Source organism: Artemia franciscana, unplaced genomic scaffold (assembly GCF_032884065.1).
Source record: "Artemia franciscana unplaced genomic scaffold, ASM3288406v1 Scaffold_1064, whole genome shotgun sequence".
Taxonomy (NCBI): domain Eukaryota; kingdom Metazoa; phylum Arthropoda; class Branchiopoda; order Anostraca; family Artemiidae; genus Artemia; species Artemia franciscana.
In genome coordinates this window covers 35981-59347 of record NW_027062732.1, presented here as the reverse complement: position 1 = coordinate 59347, position 23367 = coordinate 35981, and the positions used below count along the sequence as shown (strand labels likewise).

Genomic DNA, 23367 nt, shown 5'->3' with positions numbered 1-23367 from the left:
TGAAAATTATGTTCTGATCTTGTAGAGGCATGGGGGTCGTCAACCTTTTCTATGTTGTTTTCTGCTCGTTTTGAATTTGAATCGATTATTTGTTGTAGTTTCTTTTTTTTTGGGGGGGGGGTCATTTATTTGTTGATAGTAATTTGTGGTAGTTTTAAGCTTGGAAGACTATTTGACTTCATTTCTTCTCGTTTTTAGTTTGACGAAGCTCTTTAATATTCTTTCTGTTTTTTCACATTATTTATATGTTACTTTTTCAGTTTATAAGGGATTAACATTAAACCCTTGAAAGTTTGTCAATAAAAATAAATGACGAGTATTGCTTTTTGTTTCTATTGAATAAAATTTTGTGAAATTGGCAGTCTAGAAGTTTCCAAACTAAAAAATGATTATGTTACGAAGATTCTGCCTATTACTTGTCCTAAAAATGCATACAGTTCTCGACTTTAATTGGAATGATATTTATTCCAGGTCACAGCTTTTCTCCTCCAGGTATCAATTTTTCATCTTCCCTTCATTAAGTCAGGGATGATCTTTAGGATCCCTAACTGGGGGCTTTCCCTCTCTAATTGTAAAAGTGTATACAATATTAAAAAAAAATCGCACCAAAACTGTAAAACGTCAAGGTATTTCTGTGCCCAACTCCATGGGTTTTGCTATCCTCTTCTATTTTGTGATTTCCTCTAGCCAAAGAATGAGAACCTTCTCTTGCGTTTTCTCTTCACAACCTTTCTGCCGCATAGACTCCTTGTAACTTTGCATAACTCTAATTGTTTGGTGCATATTAATTGTCATGTATTGCTTATAAGTCAGGTTTGCATGTCCACACCTTTAGCTTAATAAAGATAAGCCAATCACTCGAAAGAAAGCTGTTGTCTTTTTGGTCATTTTTCTAAGGAGTTTTTAACTGCAGCGCATTAGCAGAGTTTATATAACACTTTGAACAAAATTTAAAATACATCTCACCTAACCAACTTATCATTTTTTCTGCTAAAATTTCTTTGTCATCAACATGCATACCCACCGCAGATTATATGCTACAACATAACATTCCAGTTACTATACCTTCTATGGTATTGCTATACTTTATATGGTATACACAATCCACAGCAAACATTGGTAATTGGGGTGTTAGAAAGTCGGTCGAGGTCATTCACATAGATGAGGAAGAGGGTTGGCCTAAGAATAGAACACTAGGGTTCTATGCACTAATATTAAGACGCGCCAGCTACATTTGCGGTGTTGTTGCTAAAAAGAAGGAAAAACAAAAGAATTAGCAACAAGTAGACAGGAGGGAGGCAAAAAGATACTTTTTTTTACACACAACAGTCTTAGCTCTCAAGAGCCCTCGTTAAGAAACAAGCTTGGTGCCCTAGTCAGACTGAGATGAGATTTTCAGAGAATAGCCTTAATTTTTCATTAATTTTTTATGACTGGTAAAAGCTGAAGGTTGAAACGGGATTGGACGAATGAGATGTGTTTGCAAGCGTGTCGCTCTGAGAAGACTTGACACCATGGCAATTTCTTAGTAGTAGGACAATTCTTTATTCATTTTTCTTCATTTTGTTCTTCAATCTCAGCAAAAAAGACGTGTTCTTTTTTTTTTAATTTACTTGAGAAATTTCTCGCTCAAGACTTTTTTCTCATTAGATCAGACAAAACAATAAGTTTTGTCGCCAGGTCAGGCAAAGCAGACTGTGACTAGGGTAGTGATGAAGGATGCTGTTGAGTTTTTCAAGGGAACTTAGGAAATCATATAAGAAAATGTTAAAGATAGTAAAGAGGAGAAAGAAGGGGGGGGGGTCCTAAAGAAATCCAAATAGCAACACAAGATAAGAGTCACAAAATCTTTTTTAGAAAAGGAAAAATTCATTGTAAAGGAAAAATGACCCAAAAACTCCACCAGCAGAAACGTGGTCAGAGGAATCGAGAAAGAAAAAACATTATTTTCATAAACTGATAGGTCCAATAATGAAACAATTTGGATTCCCTCTTAAGGAACGTAAATAAATGGATCTCGCAACGGCCAAAGAAGTAAAGAATAACTTAATAAAAATGAAGTGACAGTCTGCTTTTGACTTGGATAGAATATTAGTGGTATTCTCGGAGTTATTAAAACTTCAAACAATTTTTATGAAAATAATATCGTCGGATTTTGGATATCAGAGGACTCTACCGTAGAAGTTCAAGGTCCTACCTACGAAAATGTGGAATTGGTATTTTTCCAGAAGAAAGATCACGGATGCATGTTTATTTATTTCTTTTTTTTTCAGGGGTAATTGTATCGAACCAACCGTCGAAGAAAACTAAGAGAGCCCTCCTTCGAGCTAAAATCAAATTTGTATGTTCTTTTTAAAAGTTTTTCTTTAATTTGGTAAAAATTAGAGTGAAACTTTTCCCATCCCTATCCCTTTTCAAAGACAAATAAACAAAATTTTTAGATAAATATTTAATTCAGTATTGTTGAAAGGTCCAGTAAATAAGCCTCTGAAGAGGACACAACTCTCTCTAGTCCCTTAGGAAATGACTGAAAGTTATGAAATTTGTTAATTCGTTATATATATTAATTTTTTTGGCAAATGTATGGGAATTTCATTTATGGAATTTTCTATGGGGGTGGGGCATATTCTAGCAGGTCTATGATAGACCTGGCAGGAAAAGATTGTCTATGATAGTTTTCTTCCTAGGCTATTGAAAGTTCTTAAGCCGAACTGGCCAGACATGACAATAAACAATCAAGAGAGATAAAACTCTACAAAAAGAAAATTTCAAACGAGACGACGGCCAGTAGCATTAAAAGACTAAAACAACGCGGATATTTCGCTTGTATAAAACAGGGCGTCTTCAGCACAAGACAGAAAATTAAAAGAAAAACTAATGATCTTTGTCATAACTACTGAATATCCAAAAGTAAACTGGTTTCATTCGAAGGCTCCTAAATAGAAATCCTTAAATAACAGCATTGACTTCCAGTGTTTTATAGTTCAATTTTCAATAGGAGGAACAGTAAACAAAGCAGCAGCCATAGATACAGAGGCCTTCTGTATGACGGTGGTTATAGGAGACGATGTAGTCTCGAGGCTCAGTGTTCATTCGGTGGAACTTATTATTGGACAAATTTGGGATGAGCTTTGGAAATGTAAGATCCCTAAGGTAAGTTTTCTTTATAGCATTAAATAGATGATGCTTGATAAACTGGAAGACCTTTTTCGTATCTATTGGGTAATAAATAGTTAAATTTGGTGTACAAAAAAATATTTTTTTGTCTTTTTTTAGCCTTGCTATTCTACTTTTAACATCTTCAATGCTCTCACCGTCTTTGCTAATAACACTACCAAGATAAGTGAAGCTGCCCACCTGATCAATCTATTCGTTATCCAACGTCACCTTTTTATCTTCACTTATTCCTAGCCTTAACATTAATTTTAAAGCCTATTCTTTCACCCTGAACCCGCAAAACCTCTAAAAATTTCGTTCAGTTTACTGACTTTTTCATCTAATATGCTTATATCATCAGCATAATCTAAGCCCAGAAGAGGTTTTCCTCCCCATTTGATTCCGTGGTCTCCAATTGCCTTTCCTCTCCTCCTTAAGACTAAGTCCATCAAGGTGATCTATATAAATGGGGATAGAACACAACCATGTTTAACTCTTGATTTAATACAAGACCAGCTACTGACCTTATTTCCTACCTTAACCGCAGCAGCATTATTCTCGTACATAGCACAAATCACTTTAATGCATTTGCTGGTATACCTTGTAAGGATAATACCTTTGCTAAAGCTCTTCTATCAACAGAATCAAATGCTTGCTCATAATCTATAAGACTGAGGACCAAAGGTGTTTGACAACGAAGGCACTTCTCAATTATTAACCTTAAAGTGAAAACTTAGTCGACACATCCTCTACCTTTGACGTCGAGAAGCGGGATTGAATCGATCACAAACGAAAGGTTATCGTATAACTCAAGTTTAAGAGTGTCATCAACATCATTTGTAGGCGTATAGCACTCGATTATCGACAATTTGGCGTGGTGGTTGCTTGCATTGGTTGTCATGAGAATTAAAGGTTCGGATTCGAAGCTTATCGTTGACGTTTTGTTAGAGGTCCTTGTTTCACGGGGATAGATCGTCTAGCCAACGCATAATTGTTTTTTGGCTCGGCTGGGGGGTAGGGATCCCAGTCCCTGACTATTGGGCCGGATCACAGCAGGCCTACCCAATGTACAGTTCGGGATTTGACAAATAAGCTCTTTTTGTAAGATATTGTAAGTCGTAGTAGTTATATTTGAATTTTTAAAATTATGTAAACAGTCGGGCTTGTTTGTAGTCTTACAGCAGTCTTGGTTGCCATATATGTTATTTTTTCCAAACAAATTGTGGCAATTTTGCCTGGACTTACTTCGAACCTCACTATTTTTATTTTGTACTGATCAGAGTTTTCGTAGAATGAAAACTTTTTATTTGGGGTCTTCTGCTGTTGATGGAGTTAGCCCTATTCATCCTAAAAAAAAAAGAGAAAAAAAATGAAAATGTTGACCACTGAAGTACAATTATGTTTGCACTTCTTTTGTGCCACATTTTTTTCGCAGTGGGAGAATCAAATGAAATAACAATTTAACTTGCGTGGATAACTACTAGGTTTGTATATTTATGTTAAGTATATAAGGTGGTTCGCCCCTTATCAATTCCTCTCTCTTTACACTAAAGGTTGAACTTTGTTCCAGCTCCTTAAGAATGACCCCTGAATCATAAAGGCCGTTTAAATAGAATAGATAGCTGTTTTGAAATTACTAAAATTACTTCAGGGTAAAGAGTGAGATAATGAGGAGAGGATGAACCCCACAACCCAAAAAAGGTCCAATTCGCTGTTTAGTGTCAGTAAAAAACAAAGAAATGGCCAATGTCATAAATTCATAAAATTGCAAACGGTAAAAAAGTCAGACAATAGAAAATCATACTATTAAAGCAGGGAAAACAAATTTAAACAAAAGTCGAAGTAGCAAGAATTAGAAATAACATAATAATCTCTAAGACTATAAGATGAAAGTGAACTATGAAGGGGGGGCTATTGATCTAAAATTTCAACTATGTGAGGGATAAATGTTCTTTTACAAAGAACGTTATACGACTTTTAGTTGAGTTTTCCTCCTTTTTTCAAAAATAAGGCGAATTTGAAACGTGATAAAACCTATATATTTAAAATCAGCATAAAATTCCAATTCTTTTGATGTATATATTTGTTCTTCAGATTCTTTTGATGTATCCACTCGTATCAAAATTCAGTTTTTTAGAGTTTCGTTGCTATTGAGCCAGGACGCTTCTTACAACAGTTCGTTACCACGAACTGTTTGAACTTGCTTCTTCCTCTTAAGCTTTTTTATCCTCCTATATTGTTAAGGTAACAAATGAGAATTTTCTTATATATCACAATTCGCCATTGCAAACTGATTTTTCAAATCATTTCTCTTTTTAGCTCATCTTTTTCTTTTTTTTTCTTTTCATCATGATTTTAGTCAGGTCTTTAGTTTAAATAATCATCAAACATTCATTGGCCTCTAGTTTCTGCTATTTTGGTGTACAAACCAAGGGTGTTTGCATCTTTGCATAAATTCCTAAATTTTAGTTGCGATTTGCATTTTTTGCCCTTTTAAGTTTTATTTATTTTTGCTGAGTTAATAAGTAATCCTAGCTGAAGGTACTGCAGGTGGTGAAGTGACGCAAATACTTCACTTTCATTTTGATTTTTTTATTTGTGACTTCCTGAAGTATTGATTAGTGCTTTTCTCTTATAACCCAGACGCATTGACATTTTGAAGGTTTATTTCATATTTCAGAGATTTTTGGGGATCGAGTTATATTGATTTTGATACATCTGTATGTATAGTATTAGATATTAGATGAATATTGCATCGCTTATTGTCTTTAACAGTATATTGAATGTCGCCATTGTATTTATATTCCAATTACTATAGTGGTTACCACTTTAAATCGCTTTGTTAAAAAGTCGCAAGTTTAGACAAAAGGAGCGCATATTTTCAGATTTAATTGATATTTTAAGTGTATTAATTAACGGATATAATAACATCTGAGTGTAAAAATGTCCAATTGCCAAATTTACAAAGCCCACCTAGCTCTAGAACTGGTAGCTGACACTCAAACGCTAGTCCTCGGACATCTAGTCTCGGGAAAAACAGCTGTTGCACTATTTAAAGTCTTTTCCGTGTCTGATTTTATTGGAGTCATTATGTCATTCACTATATGTCTTACCCCATTGTAATGTTCGAACTTAATTTCGTTTTTCATGCATTTTGGTTTTACAAGTAATATGTCTTCAGGGTTCAATTTTGCTTTAAACATTCTGAAATTTTTTGAAATTCTGGCATTCCGCCTCCTTCAATCAGCCCTGAGGAAGCCTCAAGATTCCTCTCGAAGTTCTGTTCTATAGCCAGATCAGCTGACAACCCAGTTCACTACCATAGTCATAAAAGATTTATATATTTCCAAGTGTCAAATTGGATTATTTATTAATATATAACAGGATTGGATCACTTGTCTATATTTCACATAGAAGTCTTGTTTTTTTCAAAAGACGTTCTTCCCACTGACCCAGTCTCTCTGCTCATAGGAACTACTTAATTTTGCCAGCCATTTTGAGGTACTACCTACAACTGTTTTTTACAAGTGTGATAGCTCTAAAATTCATTTATTTCAAAACAATACAGATTATTTAATTTTTTTTTTGTCCTTCTTGCACTATGATTGCAGACTTGCTCACAATGGTAACATAATGAGTTACATTATACCGAACTGACTATCGGCTGACTATCAAAGTACCCCTCTATTTTTGTCTAATTCTTGCTGCATTATAATGTTAGTGCTATTCATTTCGGCTGAAATACCTGCGCAATAAAATAAGTAAAAAATGTTGCCAGAAAATCTGTCTAATGCCAAAATTTCTAGTACAGGGTGCTCCTGGGCCAATACCCAGAAAATGAACATGACAGTGAAAGAAACCTCGATCCAGAAAGAGGGATAGATCATGCTGAGGTGAGTGAATTGAGTGTTTGTTCTGAGGATTAATTTGTTTGTCAGGCTCACCTTAAGCAGTTTTCAAAAATAATAACATGAGGGTAAATCTGAAATTAACGTTGCTTTTACTTGATTCTTTTTTCTTCAAGTAGTACGAACGTGGTAAAAATGAACTGTTGGTTAATAAATTTATTTTACAAACAGCTTCGAGTTCAGATCATTTTTTGTTTTTTCGAATTTTAAAGGATATAAGAGTGTAAATAAACAATACAAAATAACCAATTAAAGAAGCTTATAAACTAAAGAAGAGGATTGGGGAGTATTGGTATAGATGCACAGCCTGTTCAAACTTATGTTGCGTTAAAATCCCATTGATATAATATTGTAGAAACAAAGTAGGGTTTTCAGTTTTATCTTTCAGGTAAATTTGAAGCATAAAACCGAATCACGATGCATTGCGTTTATCCAGATTGTCAAAAGGGCATATTAAATTGTTGTCAAAAGGGCACATTAAATACAATTTGAATCATAAAACCGAATCAAGATGCATTGCGTTTGTCTTGATTGTCAGAAGGGCATATTAAATTGTTGTCAAAAGGGCACATTAAATACAATTTGAATCATAAAACCAAATTGAGATGCATTGCGTTTATCCAGATTGTCAAAAGGGCATATTAAATTGTTGTCGAAAGGGCATATTAGATATATTTTGAACCATAAAACCGAATCAAGATGCATTGTGTTTATCCAGATTGTCAAAAGGGCATATATTATTAAAATTGTAGAAAATGTTATCCAATGAAATTATATATATATTTATATATATATATATATATATAGTCAAATCTAAAGTCAAAATCAAAATTATTCAGTATCCTTTGAAGATGTATGCGTCATAGCCTTCTACATTTTTGGTCTTGAATTAATTAGCGAATTCTTCCAGGACGTCACGTTGTAATAGATCGGTCTGGAGTTTAAACATTAAAGATATAATAATTAAAATTGCAGAAAGGGGAGTTTTTCTGATAAAATAAAGTCTAAGATCCCAACATCTTCCTCGTAAGAAAAATGATTGCCACCACGCCATTGGTCAGAGCCTAAAAACATAAAATATATAACACTAACTGCAAAATCACCAAACTTAATTATGTTCTCGTCTTTCTTTTTTGCACCTTTCCACTGCAGATACCCGTTGGCTCATGGATCTGTGACTATACCATCTGCTTGTCTTAGTTCCATTCCCATTTATTATCTCTTTCAAACTGATCAAAGCTATTGTCTATAAAACCCATATTATAGTTTGAGGTTCCAGAGAAGGAAGAATCCACGAGATTTGTGGAACTTAATCGTGCTGAGCATGATTAAATCTAAAAAATTTCTCGCTCTAACGAAATTTACGACTAGGAAAAGCGTAGACTCAGGTTATGGCACCCTTGATGATGCCAAAAATCAAGAAAAATTGGTTTAACTAGCCTGTAAATCTTCATCGGCGGAAAACTACATCTAAATTAAAACGCGAATTGCCCTTTGGCATAATTTGAAAATATGCATGGCCAAAAATACGAAGGTCAGTGAAAACGTTATGGGTTCAGGGAAATGAGTAAGTAAGACGGCACTAGACCCTTGAGGTCCAAACCGGAGGTGCTGATCTCCGTTTCATGGCCCTTTAGCCAGGAGGTTAGCTCACTTGCAATTAGATGTATCAGAAGTAGTAAATAAATATATTGCTTCGTTATTAAAGCTTTTGAAATATTTTTGGCTCTTTTTTCAGAGCCGATTGTTGCATGAGACTCAACTTCCATATAGATTGACGGAGCCTGAGAATTCTTTTGATGAGATTCATAGCACTGAACCGATACAAGAAGAGCCTATCAAAGAAACAGAAGAAGAAGTAAGAATCGAAATATCTCCAGCAGAAAGCATAAGCCAAGAAAGTCAAGAAGAAAAACGTGAAAAAGAGAATAAAGACAAAGAAGTCAACGATCATATAACTAAAGAGAAAGTTTCCGAGTCTAAAAAAGAAGCCGTTGATGAAGGAGAGCCTAGCACAAGCAAGAAAAACCATGACTTTCAAAGTGACAAAATGGATGATTCTCCAAGTGACTCAGAAGAACAAGTTAAAGTTGACGACAAAGAAGTCAACGATCATATAACTAAAGAGAAAGTTTCCGAGTCTAAAAAAGAAGGTGTTGATGAAGGAGAGCCTAGCACAAGCAAGAAAAACAATGACTCTCAAAGTGACAAAATGGATGATTCTCCAAGTGACTCAGAAGAACAATTGAAAATTGAATCTGTACTGTTTGAGATAAAAGTAAGATTCACTGTTTTGGTACAAGAAGAGCCTATCAAAGAAACTGAAGAAGAAGTAAGAATCGAAATATCTCCAGCAGAAAGCATAAGCCAAGAAAGTCAAGAAGAAAAACTTGAAAAAGAGAATGAAGACACAGAAGTCAACGATCATATAACTAAAGAGAAAGTTTCCGATTCTAAAAAAGAAGCCGTTGATGAAGGAGAGCCTAGCACAAACAAGAAAAACAATGACTCTCAAAGTGACAAAATGGATGATTCTCCAAGTGACTCAGAAGAACAATTTAAAGTTGAACCTGTACCGTCTGAGATAAAAGTAACATTCACTGTTTCTACTCCTGAACATGATCAAGAAAACGCTGTAGCAGAAGAGGCTGTTAGAGAAGAGGTAGAGCAAGAGGCTGTAGCTGAAAGCGAATTATTCATACCTGGAAAAGTACTACACATTAATCCAAGGACCAATACAGAGTAAATTTTTTGTTAATATTTCAAAAATGTGTTGTCTCCTTAGATTTTCTTTTTATATTTTTTCTATTAGTCTAATCTCATAAATGGGCATAGAAAATTGAATCAAATAAAAAAAAAATGTTAGTTCCCAAAGCCAAAGCTTGTTAGGTTGCGCGGTTTCTTACTAAAAAAATTAACACAACAAACGCAAATTTTCATCATAAAAATATAATACAATCTAATATATCAAATGCAATATAATCTTAATAACATTTAATTATTTAAAATATTTTTCTTACTTCTGAAATTGTTCTGTTACGGAGCCTTCCATACCATCTTATCTCCATGGGCTCAACGTACTGGAATTTGAAATGGAAAGAGGTAAGGGTCTAGCCTCTGCGGTTTTACGTAAAGTGTGAACCTTAGGCCGAATTGACGGATATGACTTTGCATTTTGGAAAGCTTCGTAGAGCTCTTGTCTGGACCCAAAAACGTTTATTTTGGTTTGTCCTTGAGCCAGAGCCTTTAGTGTGTGAAGTGACTAGGAGTTTTATAGCCTATGTGAGAGAGACCTATCTGAAGTTATGTAGTCAAGCTTTCGTTTCATCAAACCATGTTTCTGCTTTCGAGTGGAACGCTCTGTTCTAGCAGGCAAGCAAGCAGGCACCAGTTCCAAATTGAAGATGGACTAAAATATGTAAGTGACAAAAATATATAGCAGCTGCCCAGCCCCATAGCCAATATGTTTTCTTTGAGTGATAAATAGAAAAAATTCAAAGAAACAAAAAATTGGGGACTGAAAGTGCTGCCATCTATTGTTTCTACCCATTTCTGTTCATGATTTCAGCTGGGTTTATTATTCGGTTTTTCGCACTTGGGATTGCAGTAGAGAAATGGTATCAGATGTCCCTCTTAAACTTAATTGTTGTTTCATTGCTAAAGAAATTAAAGTTTATCCTTTGCTCCTGTGATGACGTTAGAAACTAGGCCTATGGCAAAAAAAAGTCATCTGTTGAACTAAGACAGATAGGTTTTTTTTTTCAACAGGTCGATAGCTCTCGATGGGTTGATCAAAGTGTATGTCATCCATTTATTGGTAGAAAAATTTCTTCATGAGCAATATCAGTTTGAAAGTTTGAAGGGGTTGACAACTTTAGTAGTAAGGTATACACTGAAACCAAAAATAGGCCGATACCAATTGTGAGACATATACGGGAGTTTTGAGCAACAGTCGGCAATGAGAGGTTTGCAACTTTTGCTAACAATTTGGGTCCAGTGGTAAGACATGTAGGGGGCTTATAAGTAACAATCGGATGCTAGGCTACAATTATCTTCAGTGATGAGGAGTTTGCAACTTTTACTAGTTGTAACGAGGGGTTTGAAACTTTTGTGAGTTGGTTTACCTAGTATCAAACAGTTCGTGGTAACGAACTGTAGTAAGGAGCGATCCGGCTCAATAGTAAACAAAACTCTAAAGAATTGAATTTTGATATCAATAGCTACATCAAAAGAATCGCATTTTAATGCTGATTTTAAATATATAAGTTTCATCAAGTTTAGTCCTACCCATCAAAAGTTACGAGCCTGAGAAAATTTGCCTTATTTATGAAAATAGGGGGAAACACCCCCTAAAAGTCGTAGGATCTTAACAAAAATGACACCATCAGATTCAGCGTATCAGAGAACCCTACTGTAGAAGTTTCAAGCTCCTATCTACAAAAATGTGGAATTTTGTATTTTTTGCCAGAAGACAAATCACGGGTGCGTGTTTATTTTTTTTTTATTTTTTTTTTTTTTCAGGGGTCATCGTATCGACCAAGTGGTCCTAGAATGTCGCAAGAGGGCTCATTCTAACGGAAATGAAAAGTTCTAGTGCCCTTTTTAAGTGACCAAAAAATTTGGAGGGCATCTAGGCCCCCTCCCACGCTCATTTTTTTCCAAAATCAACGGATCAAAATTTTGAGATAGCCATTTTGTTCAGCATAGTCGAAAACCATAATAACTATGTCTTTGGGGATGACTTACTCCCCCACAATCCCTGGGGGAGGGGCTGCAAGTTAAAAACTTTGACCAGTGTTTACATATAGTAATGGTTATTGGGAAGTGTACAGACGTTTTCAGGGGGATTTTATTTTATTTGGGGGTGGGGCTGAGGAGAGGGGGCTATGTTGGAGGATCTTTCCTTGGAGGAATCTGTCATGGGGGAAGAAAAATTCAATGAAAAGGGCGCAGGATTCTCTAGCATTACTATAAGAAAACAATGAAAAATAAATATGAAAACGTTTTTTCAAATGAAAGGAAGAAGTAGCATTGAAACTTAAAACGAACAGAGATTATTACGCATATGAGGGGTTCTAAAAATACTTAAGCATAAAGAGCGAGGTATTTAGGAGGAGATAAATACCTTGCTCTTATGCTAAAGTATTTTTAGTAATTTCAACTATTTATTCTACGGCCTTTCTGATTCAGGGGTCATTCTTAAAGAATTGGGACAAAACTTACGATTTAGTGTAAAGAGCAAGGTATTAACGAGGGTACAAACCCCCTCGTATACATAATAAAAATATAAGGTTATGAAAGTTTGTTACGTAAGTTAATTCTTAAGTTACGCATATTTTTTAATAATAAAAACGTTCGTTAAAATTAAAGTTCGTTAAAAGTTCTAGTTGCCTTTTCAAGTAACCGAAAAATTACACGGCAACTAGGCCTCCTTCCTCACCCCTTATTTCTCAAAATCATCTGATCAAAACTAAGAGAAAGCCATTTAGCCAAAAAAAGGAATTAATATGCAAATTTCATTTTAATAATTTATGTGCGGAGAGCCAAAACCAAACATGTATTAATTCAAAAACGTTCAGAAATTAAATAAAAAAAAACTAATTTTTTTAGCTTAAAGTAAGGAGCGACATTAAAACTTAAAACGAACAGAAATTACTCCGTATATGAAATGGGTTGTCCCCTCCACAATCCCTCGCTCTTTACGCTAAAGTTTGACTTTTTGCCACAATTCTACTTTTAAAAACAATTAAAAGCTTTAGCGTAAAGAGCGAGGGATTGTGGAGGGGACAACCCATTTCATATACGGAGTAATTTCTGTTCGTTTTAAGTTTTAATGTCGCTCCTTACTTTCAGCTAAAAAAATTAGTTTTTTTTTATTTAATCTATTTTAGGATCCTTACAGATTAGCGATATCGGCGTTTAATCCAATGGAGGAAACAAAACCAAAGTGTTGCTCTCGCAACACTTTATCCGGTGAAGCCAAAGAAATGCTACTGCAACACCTCGCTTTGCTCATGCAACTTAGATCTAGTTACAAATATATGTATGTGATAAATTGTATTAACCAAACCCTTACACGTATATATCATTAATAATAAAATGACTACAATATTTTTGGTAAAAGTGGCAAATCTAATCAATTTCAATCACAACTAATCAATTTCTTCTGCACTCACCATTCTGTTTTCAAATTTCATTTGATTTTTATTTCAACTTTACTTTCCCTCGTGAAGTCCGTTCCTATTTTTGAATGTTTTCTTCTATCCTTCTTTTAATCATGACGCTCTGTTTCATTTTGCTTTTTAAAAAATGAGCAGAAATTGAGCAAAATAACAGAATTTCTTACTTAATAATATAATTAATAAAATTAATTGCACGAATATTCTTTTTTTTCTTTAAATTGACAAGTAAATAAATATAGTTTTAAAGTGAAAGTGTTTCGTCAGCAATCATAGAAAGGACAAAATTACAATTTCTCGCTTAACTTTCTACACATTCGCTCTTTTAAGATTAGTAAACCTGCAAATAACAGAAAGAAACTTTGATATTGAAATATATTGTATAACCAAATTATTATTAATTTAATAAAAAGAACTAATTTTGTGGGTCTTCCATGAATGTGTTGTTGAAAAGCCTCTCAGCAACTTATTAAATTAGTAAGCTAGGGAGTTATAAAAAATTAGTAAATTACGCACTCACAAAAATTAATAAAAATTAGCCATTTTATTGTTTCTGTTAAGTTTTGAAGCTACGTGTCTTAAATCACCTGCTTACACCCATAGCTCTTATATTAGGGCCGTATCCAGGGTTTTTTTTTTCTTTCTTTTTTTTTACAGAAAGATTTTTTCTGGAAAGGGGAAGTGTACAAAAACTTTAAAAAGCGCATCAAAAGTACGTTTATATTCATTTTGTTACGTTTTAACGATTCGGAAAAGTATTTCTGTGGGAGGAGGAGTTGAACCCCGAAACGTTCCTCTTGATACGGCCTTGCTTATAATATTAGAAAATTGTCCAGTTTACGGTGACAGGAAAACCAAAATAACTAAATAATTTCCCCTTTTTTTCAGTTCTGAGGGGACTCAACGAGTGAAATTGGCTCGTCGAATTGAGTTTCGAAAAATTATTATTTCAGATTATGTGATTAAGGACCATTCTTCGGAAACAGTGAAGAAAATCTTCCAGAAAGTATGTAACGGAGAGATTTAACGGAGTATTTTATAATTTGGAGAGAATCAGAACTTTGCTGTCAAGTGTTTTTTTTTTACTGAAGAGCTTTAATTTTGTTCAATTGTACTAGTTTGATTTAGTTTATAGTTTGACTAGTTTAATAAGTTGATTCATTTGTACTAGTTTGATTGATATATATTAGATAAGCTCGGTAGTAGTAATCTTTGTCTGTTTTAAGTGTCAACTTCACTCTGCTTCCCTTGGAAAAACTTTTTTAAAATTAATTTTCACTGAAACTGTAACAAGATTCTGTGACAAAGATAAGGTCACTTTCTTACGTTACATTTAACCTTGCATACTCATCCTAGGACACAAACTCAAATCCTTGAAACTGATTAGCCAAAGCGTGGGAAAGAAATCTTCCTCAAGGGCATGCTAAAACATATCGGCTTATCATGAGAAAAACCCATACCGAAAGCGATGTTCCCAGGGGACGTCTAGGCATACATGTAGTACTTTTCAGTCCCTGATGAAGAAGATGAAGCTGTGCTGTTTTTAGTGTTTTCGAAGCTGTAAGTTTTGCAGTACCGTCGTGTATTTAATAAACTTAATTCAAAATATACGTACTGCCCTTGTCCAATTTAATTTTTTGAGAAAGAATGAACATGGCAGGACTTCTCACCAATTCTTATTTTAAGGTTCAATTATTGAATTATAATTTTAATCCTTTGGTTTTTTTTGGGGGGGGGGGGTCAGGACTACGGACGAAACAATTAAGGGACTAAACCCTTTGGTAAAGTTAACAACCAAACATCTGAATTCGGCTCTGCTGGGATGGGCGAAAACAAAATAAAAACTTGACTCTAGACAGGACATGGAAGGAACTGGTCTATTTACATATATACAATTAATTCTTTTTTTTTTAATTAATTCATGTCCCTTTATTGCCATCAATGATCTGTGATGTCACTAATCTGTCGTACTAGAATTAGTCACTGAAATAGACTGCTGGTTTGTGATCAACCGTGATAATTGTAGTAGGTATTAATTATTGGTTTGCCAAGTGAAGTAATTATTGAAACCACATTGCCCCTGAACCCTTAGGTTAGGAGAAATAGGTTATTAAGTCAGACATACTTTTTATTAAATAACGGCTGGTAAAATAGCAGTTTAAACCGCTTTTCAGCAAATTCAAGAATTTTTTGAGCTATGTGAATAAAACTTAACCTTCCATTTACCGAGTCTAAATGAAACACGTGCCCGTAAATTTGGTCCCAAGAACAAGTTCCTAACTGTGCCACTTCCTTTAACCTGACTCTATAAAATCGTATTTCAAGCTCTTTTCTTGGACTATAGGATTCAGTAGAGCGGTTCTTAGAATTTTAGCCAGCTTCTAAACCAAATTGAAACTTTTGCTTGACTCAAGACCTTTTCTCCATAATTTTAGACAAAATGAAGACAACATTATTCAGAAAAGCTGTATTGAAAATAAAAAAAATCAGCTTATAAACTTTCAATGGAATTTGGCAAGTTTGAATGAATATTAATCAATCACAGTTGTTTAAAGCACAAGGCACATTAGAAACATCAAACATATTAAATGATTATTTAAAATTAAACAATGTACAAACCAATATTCAGCAATTGTTTAACATTAAACAAAAATGAAATCAATATTAAACGAAAAAAGCAACAATAAAATACAAGAAAAGAAAAGCAGCATCCATATAAAATGAAAAGCACAGTTGACATGATATTTAATATTAAAGCTGATTGTTAGATAAAAAAAAAAAAAACATAAAAAAGGACAGCTCTTTCTGGTAAATTGTATAAACTGAGATTCTACTTTTAGTGAGAAAATTGTATTCTATATTGAAAGAGTTAGCAATGAATACGAAACATTTTGCATTTACTTGAATCAGGTATGTTCAACACAAAAACTGTGCTTCTTACGAAAATAACACTAAAATTCCAAAAGCAAACATTGAAAATATTAAAAAATATAGAATTACACATCTAAATGAACTGATATGTACTGGAGTTTTACAAATCAAGACTAACACCACAAAGCATTGTGAAAATATATACAGATTGGCAGATTCCATAGCAGAGATCCTCAAATACATATAAATCAGGTTCAACAAAATTTTGAATCTGCATCGGCAGATGAAAATTAAATCTAAGATATTACTATAAGAGAAAGACAATATGTCTGATATATAATGATTATTTTAAGGTTTTATATGGGTTAAATAATTTTAAAAATTAAATTTATAAGATAATATGCATAAAAAAAAATGCCAAAATGTCATAAATTTCGTCTTCAAACATGAAACGGTCTTGAATCGACTTAGTTAAGACTATATAATAGTTTCGACAGGACTGGTAAAAGAGCTCAATATTGTCGAAACTATTATATAGTCTTAACTAAGTCGATTCAAGACCGTTTCATGTTTGAAGACGAAATTTATGACATTTTGGCACTGCTGGAACTAGGGAATGCAAGGAATTTAAAGCCAAAATCTCTAAGGCCACTATTCGCGAGACTTACTGTTCTAACAGAAAAGTGTTGTGTTCAAAAAACGGACGTAGAATGGAGATCTCAGGCAATGATCGATGTCACTGAGCTCCATTTGGGAGATACTCAAGTTAAAGACCTGACAGTTAAGCAGTACTAGATGAATATACTTAGTCTGAAGACTTGCAGTGGTGAAATCAAGTACTCATAATTCCGGAAGTGCATATCACTGATATTTCCGTTACTCTTTAGTATTGTACCAGCTGAGCGTTTGCTTAGTCTCCTGAAATTAATCAAAACAGACATTCGATATAATTTCGAGAACGTCACACTAGTCTCAGTTATTCGAGTCAGTTACTGATTTAAAAACGAAGATAAAACTTCATCAACTGTCAGCATACCGAAAGCTGTTACTGGCTTCAAGACAAAAGCAAACACTACGTGCGATGAAGTGCTGGAGATGACACTTACTTGAACTTTTTTATCTGTTCTTGATAGTGTAAAACTTTTTATGTATATCATTATCTGAAGAAAAAAATAACGCTTTGATTCTACGTTACGTTTTTCGTTTTGATTGTATGGAAATTTAAGGCAAAATATCTTTTTTTCTGGGGAGAAAAAAAAGGGAAATCAGATCTAAATACAAGGAATTCTAGTGAGAATTAATATAAAAAAAGGGACAATTAAAATCAAAAAGTGGAAGCCCTTGGAGTATGAATAAACTTAATTCAAAATATATGTACTGCCCTTGTCCAATTTAATTTTTTGAGAAAGAATGAACATGGCAGGACTTCTCACCAATTCTTATTTTAAGGTTCAATTATTGAATTATAATTTTAATCCTTTGTTTTTTTTTGGGGGGGTGGGGTCAGGACGATGGACGAAACAATTAAGGGACTAAACCCTTTGGTAAAGTTAACAACCAAACATCTGAATTCGGCTCTGCTGGGATGGGCGAAAACAAAATAAAAACTTGACTCTAGACAGGACATGGAAGGAACTGGTCTATTTACATATATACAATTAATTCTTTTTTTTTATTATTAATTCATGTCCCTTTTTTGCCATCAATGATCTGTGATGTCACTAATCTGTCGTACTAGAATTAGTCACTGAAATAGACTGCTGGTTTGTGATCAACCGTGATAATTGTAGTAGGTATTAATTATTGGTTTGCCAAGTGAAGTAATTATTGAAGTTCTCTTCCAATTATTGTCATTTTCTTAATTTTTGACTTACTTTAATTTTCATTTTAGTTAGGTACAGATAAACGAAACACTTAAGTGGAGCTCCATATTTAGTTTTTAATCTCCCAGTGCGATTAGCAAGGGTCTCAGTTTTTTTTTTTTTTTTTTTTTTTTTTTTTTTTTTTTTTTTTTTTTTTTTTTTTTTTTTTTTTTTTTTTTTTTAGCAAATAATAAATATAAAAGCCTATGGGGACACTTTTATTGCAGTTATTTTTTAAAGATACATTTTTTACATTTCTATTTTTATCTTCTGCTGCAAATTTTTTAATATTTAAACCATTCAGTTACTTCCAATGTAGCTTGACGCTTAAAGGCTCTCAAATTGTTATTTTTTTTAAATATTCTAATAGCTTTTATTTTATTTAGTTTTTTTGGTTAAATGATGGATACAAAATCTTAAAATGACACTTTGAATAATAAGTTTATTTCTTTGTTGAATAGAACTGCTAATTTTAGAATTCAATTTTCATGTTTTATTCCAGATCAGCTAAGAGCAGAAATTCGTCAAAATCTTCTCATTTTTTTTATGCATATTATCTTATAAATTTAATTTTAAAAATTATTTAACTTAATAATTATTATAATTATTTATCTTAGTTCTTGGGACCAAATTTACGGGCACGTGTTTCATTTAGACTCGGTAAATGGAAGGTTAAGTTTTATTCACATAGCTCAAAAAATTCTTGAATTTGCTGAAGAGCGGTTTAAACTGCTATTTTACCAGCCGTTATTTAATAAAAATTATGTCTGACTTAATAACCTATTTCTCCTAACCTAAGGGTTCAGGGGCAATGTGGCTTCAAGCACGTGACAATAGTCACCCGAACGCGACTGTTCGTAGAACTCAATAACCCAGTGTAACTCAGTCCCATTTGCCTGTCCGACGTTCGACTGAATCCCTGTTCACCTGGATCCCCTGCAACTAGGTGCACGTGTAACTCAACCCCATTTAACTCAGCACTCGTTTGACTGAGCCCCTGCACAAGTCCATCCCGTTAAACTAAGACCTCATTCAACTAGACCCCCGTCTAATTCAACCCTCTTTTGACTCAATCCTTATTTAACTCACTCATATTTAAGTTAAGCCTTGTTTTACTGAACTTAACCCAATACCCAAGAATAAGATTGAACTAGTACTGATTAGAAGCTCGAAATATGTTTCTTGCTTCGTTAGGAATCCCCAGTAGTACTTATTAATTCTTAATGAAAATACATTTCGTCTCACATCATGGGGGTTGCTTCGTTGTTGGGTGGTTAAATAGCAGGACGGAGGCTGGTTGCTTGCCAATCACTTTCAGGCCTTAAAATTCGCAGAAGAGCTTTTATACTATAATCGCATGCGCCATTTCCAAAGTTGCTACAACCACTTGTTCCATATAAAGTGGCCGGCAAAAACTAGTTTGACCCTTCATTGGGCTCTGTTTTACACAGATCCTTTTTTCGATTTTCATTTATATGTAAGTGTTCTCTTAAGGTGACATTTTTTGGGGGGAGGGGGAGGGAGAGATGGAACCACACCTCAGAAAATATTTGTTTTACATTTGGTTCATCTTGGCCACAAGCGTAACAAAACATTTCATCTTTAAACCCAATCAGGGATAAGAAGGTTTTAGGTTGATTTTCACACACCCAAATACTTGAAAACCATTGTCGTTATCAGATTAGATTACTGTTTTTATAGCTGTTTAGTTTGAGCGGGGAGGGATAAATATCAGTTCTAAGAAATATCACATAGCACGTTTTGAATTCTCGCAGCCAAAATGCTGGGGAATGGCCGTGTATGGATTAATCTCTTGTACTTATTGGATTATACTTTTTAAATTCGTTTACGGACACCTTTAAATAGTTATAAATGGTAGTTACAAGAAGAGGGAGGGTGTACTATAATTAAAAAACCTATTAAAAGTATAAAAGTATAAAAAGGTTAGCGATCCAACTCATATGGGTGGGAAGAGAAGGTGTATTGTGGAATCTTGTCATCTGCAAATCTACCAAACTCCATGGAAAGAATGCCTATTGTCGTATTGGTGCCTTTTAGGGACTAGAACCAGACTCTTAATGAGAAGGTATGGAAATATTGGATGGGTGTTTATATTTTTATCAGCTAGCAGAATAGAATGACCGAATCTTAACCAAACCTGGTGAAAAGAAATGTCAAAGTTTTACACATTTTGGACACCTTATCCAGTCCAAAATCTTTGGGAGACTAGAATAAATTTTGTTTTAATTATTCATGTACGGTGAGCCAAAATCAAAACATGCATCAATTGAAAAATGTTCAGAAATTAAATAAAACAAACAAGTTTTTTTTTTAACTTGTTCCAATTCTGAATAACATGGGCCGTTTAATTAGAACAAATAGCTCTTTTGAAATTACCAAAATATTTTAACATAAAGAGCTAGGTATTGAGGAGTGGACAAACCCCCTCATACACGCAATAATTTCTGTTCGTTTTAGGCTTTAATGATGCTTCTTACTTTACGTTGAATAAGTTGTTTAAAAAAAATCTCTCATTGTTTTTCTTTTAATAATGCTGGAAAATCCAGCGCCCTTTCATGGAAATTCTCTTCCTCATGATAAATTCCTCCATAATTACATCCTTACACGTACACCCCTCGCCCTACCCTCCCACCCACCAGCAAAAAACCCTCTGAAAATGTCAGTATACTTACCAATAACCAATACTATATGTAAACAATGGGGAAAGTTCATAACTTACAGCCCTTCCCCCGGAAACTGTTGGGAATTAAGTCGTCCTCAAAGATAGCTATTAGACTTTTCGAATATGCTTGAACAAAGCGACTATCTCAAAATTTTGATCCGTTGACTTAGTAAAAAAATGAGCGTGGGAGGGCTAGTTGCCCTCCAATTTTTTTGGTCGCAAATAAAAGGCACTAGCACCTTCAATTTCCGTTAGAATAAGCCCTCTCATGACATTCTAGGATTACTGGGTTAATAAACTTACCCCTAAAAAAAAAAAAAAAATCCGTGATCCGTGATCTTTCTTTAGGCAAAAAGCACAAAATTTCACCTTTTATAGGAGCTTGAAACCTCAACAGTAGGATTCTCTGATACGCTGAATCTGATGGTGTGCTTTTTATTAAGATTTTATAACTTTAAGAGGGTGTTTACTCATTTTTTGAAAATGAGCCAAATTCTTGCAGGCTCTTAACTTTTGATGAGAAAGACTAAACTTGATTTAACTTATATATTTGAAATCAGCATAAAAATCGAATTCTTTTGATGTATAATTTGGTATCAAAATTCTGTTTTTTAGAGTTTCGGTTACAATTAAGCCGGGTCTCTTCTTTTAAAGTTCATTACCACGACGAACTATGCTTGAACAAAGTGGCTATCTGAAAATTTTGATCCTTTGACTTTAAAAAAAATGAGCGTGGGAGGGAGCCTAGTTACCCTCCAATTTTTTTAGTCGTTAAAAAAATGCACTAGAACTTTATATTTCCGTTAGAATGAGCCCTCTCGGGACATTCTAGGATTACTGGGTCAATACAATTACCCCAGAAAAAAACAAACAAACACGCATCCGTGATCTTTCTTTTGGTAAAAAATACAAAATTCCACCTTTTATAGGATCTTGAAACCTCAACAGTAGGGCTCTCTAATACGCTGAATCTGAGGGTGTGCTTTTTATTAAGATTTTATAACTTTAAGAGGGTGTTTCCTCATTTTTTGAAAATGAGCAAATTTTGTCAGGATCATGACTTTTGATGAGTAAGACTGAAGACTTGATTAAACTTATATATTTGAAATCAGCATAAAAGTCTGATTCTTTTGATGTATATTTGGTATCAAAATTATGTTTTTTTGAGTTTCGGTTACTATTAAGCCGGGTCTCTCCTTTTAAAGTTTGTTACCACGAACTGTTTGATTTCGGACATTCATGGTAAGATATGAATGATGCATAACAACATTAATCCATTGCATAGAATACAGTAAATAAATAAAACGAGATTTCTCTATTTTATCTACCTTGTGGAAGATATTTGTTTGTGTCTTATTACCTGAAATATTATTGACAACTTCAGCGATTTGCTTATCCCAGCGACAATGTAGGCACAATTTCAAAAGTAAACAACATGGCTTCTTGAAAAATTGCATCAAATGAAATGCGAATGATAGAGGAGAGAGCACGCACAACCATATACACAAGAGGACAACTGAAATATAAACAAGAATTTGAATAAACCAAGTATTTTTAGTTCACTTAAAATTTAGAGTAGTTGATATTTGACAAGACAAGCAACAAATGTAGACCAACACACTTCAGGTTAAGTGAGATATTTCCAAACTACACAACATGGCTTTACAAAAATTAGCATTAAATGAACGGCGAATGATAGAGGAGAGACCACACACACCAATATCCCGATCGTGACACCTGAAATATAAACAGGAATTTGAATAAACCAAGCATTTTTAGTTCACTTAAAGTTTTAGAGTAGTTGATATTTGACAAGACAAGCAACAAATGTAGACCAACACACTTCAGGTTAATTGAGATATTTGTACACAGTTTATGCACCAACGCATTTTAATTCGAAGACGTGTATTTTAGGGGGTATAAATAGCATTAAGAATTATGGTACATTAGATGGACTAATATCCTTGAACTGTCTAAATAATCCTTGAAGTTTTTCTATATAACTATTATAATTAATTAAAATTCCAGCTTGTTTTCCAACGGATAGCAGAAAAGAACCGATTCTTCTTTAAGACTTAATCAAGAGATATAAGGATGGGAAACATAAACGACGAACGGTATTGATTCGTAGTTCAAGGTGAAAACATCTGTCTAGAATTGGATATCATAAATTTCAAACCAGTAAGCTTTTTCAGTGAATTTTAATCCCTGCGAAGCTAGTTAGATTTTACAATACCTGGCAAAGGATTAAAGTTCGTGACCTTGAGTAAAATTATTATTCAGCATTTCAGTAAGTGAGAGATAATCCTATGGTCATAATTATCAAATCATATAGACTCATAGATTATTTTGGGAAATTTTTACTAATAAGCGAGATAACCTTGCTGTAGAAGTTTCTAGCTCCTATATGCAAATACGTGGAATTTTGTATTTTTGCCAGAAGAAAGATCACGGATGCGTGTTTATTTTATTTATTTATTTTTTCAAGGGTGATAGTATAAACCCATCTTGAAATATCACGAGAGGGCTTATTCATCACGAGAGGCACTTCATATAGAAGGGGTTGTCGCATAACTTCAGAGTGGGCTAATTTAATTCGAAATCAGAAGTTCTAGTGCCCTTTTTAAGATTCTAAAGTAGAACTTTGTATTTTTCCAGAAGAAAGATCATGGATGCGTGTTTATTGTAGGCTCCTTTTTTAAGGGAGA

At 33.9% G+C, this 23367-nt stretch overlaps 1 protein-coding gene across 4 annotated transcripts in view; it reads left to right on the top strand.

Annotated features, from left to right (window-relative positions):
* The window catches only part of LOC136042304 (myb-like protein X), a 69054-nt gene extending 54183 nt beyond the window's left edge, over positions 1-14871 (top strand). For 2 of the 4 annotated variants that reach the window (XM_065727255.1, XM_065727256.1), the window contains 4 exons: positions 2984-3153; positions 6963-7049; positions 8803-9806; positions 14132-14871. In XM_065727255.1, the coding sequence (XP_065583327.1) occupies positions 2984-3153; positions 6963-7049; positions 8803-9806; positions 14132-14270 (1400 nt within the window). In that variant the 3' untranslated portion in view covers positions 14271-14871. The remainder of the gene's footprint in view (positions 1-2983; positions 3154-6962; positions 7050-8802; positions 9807-14131) is intronic. The other 2 variants (XM_065727257.1, XM_065727258.1) reach the window with 2 other exon arrangements.
* The last annotated feature ends 8496 nt before the right edge of the window (positions 14872-23367 follow it).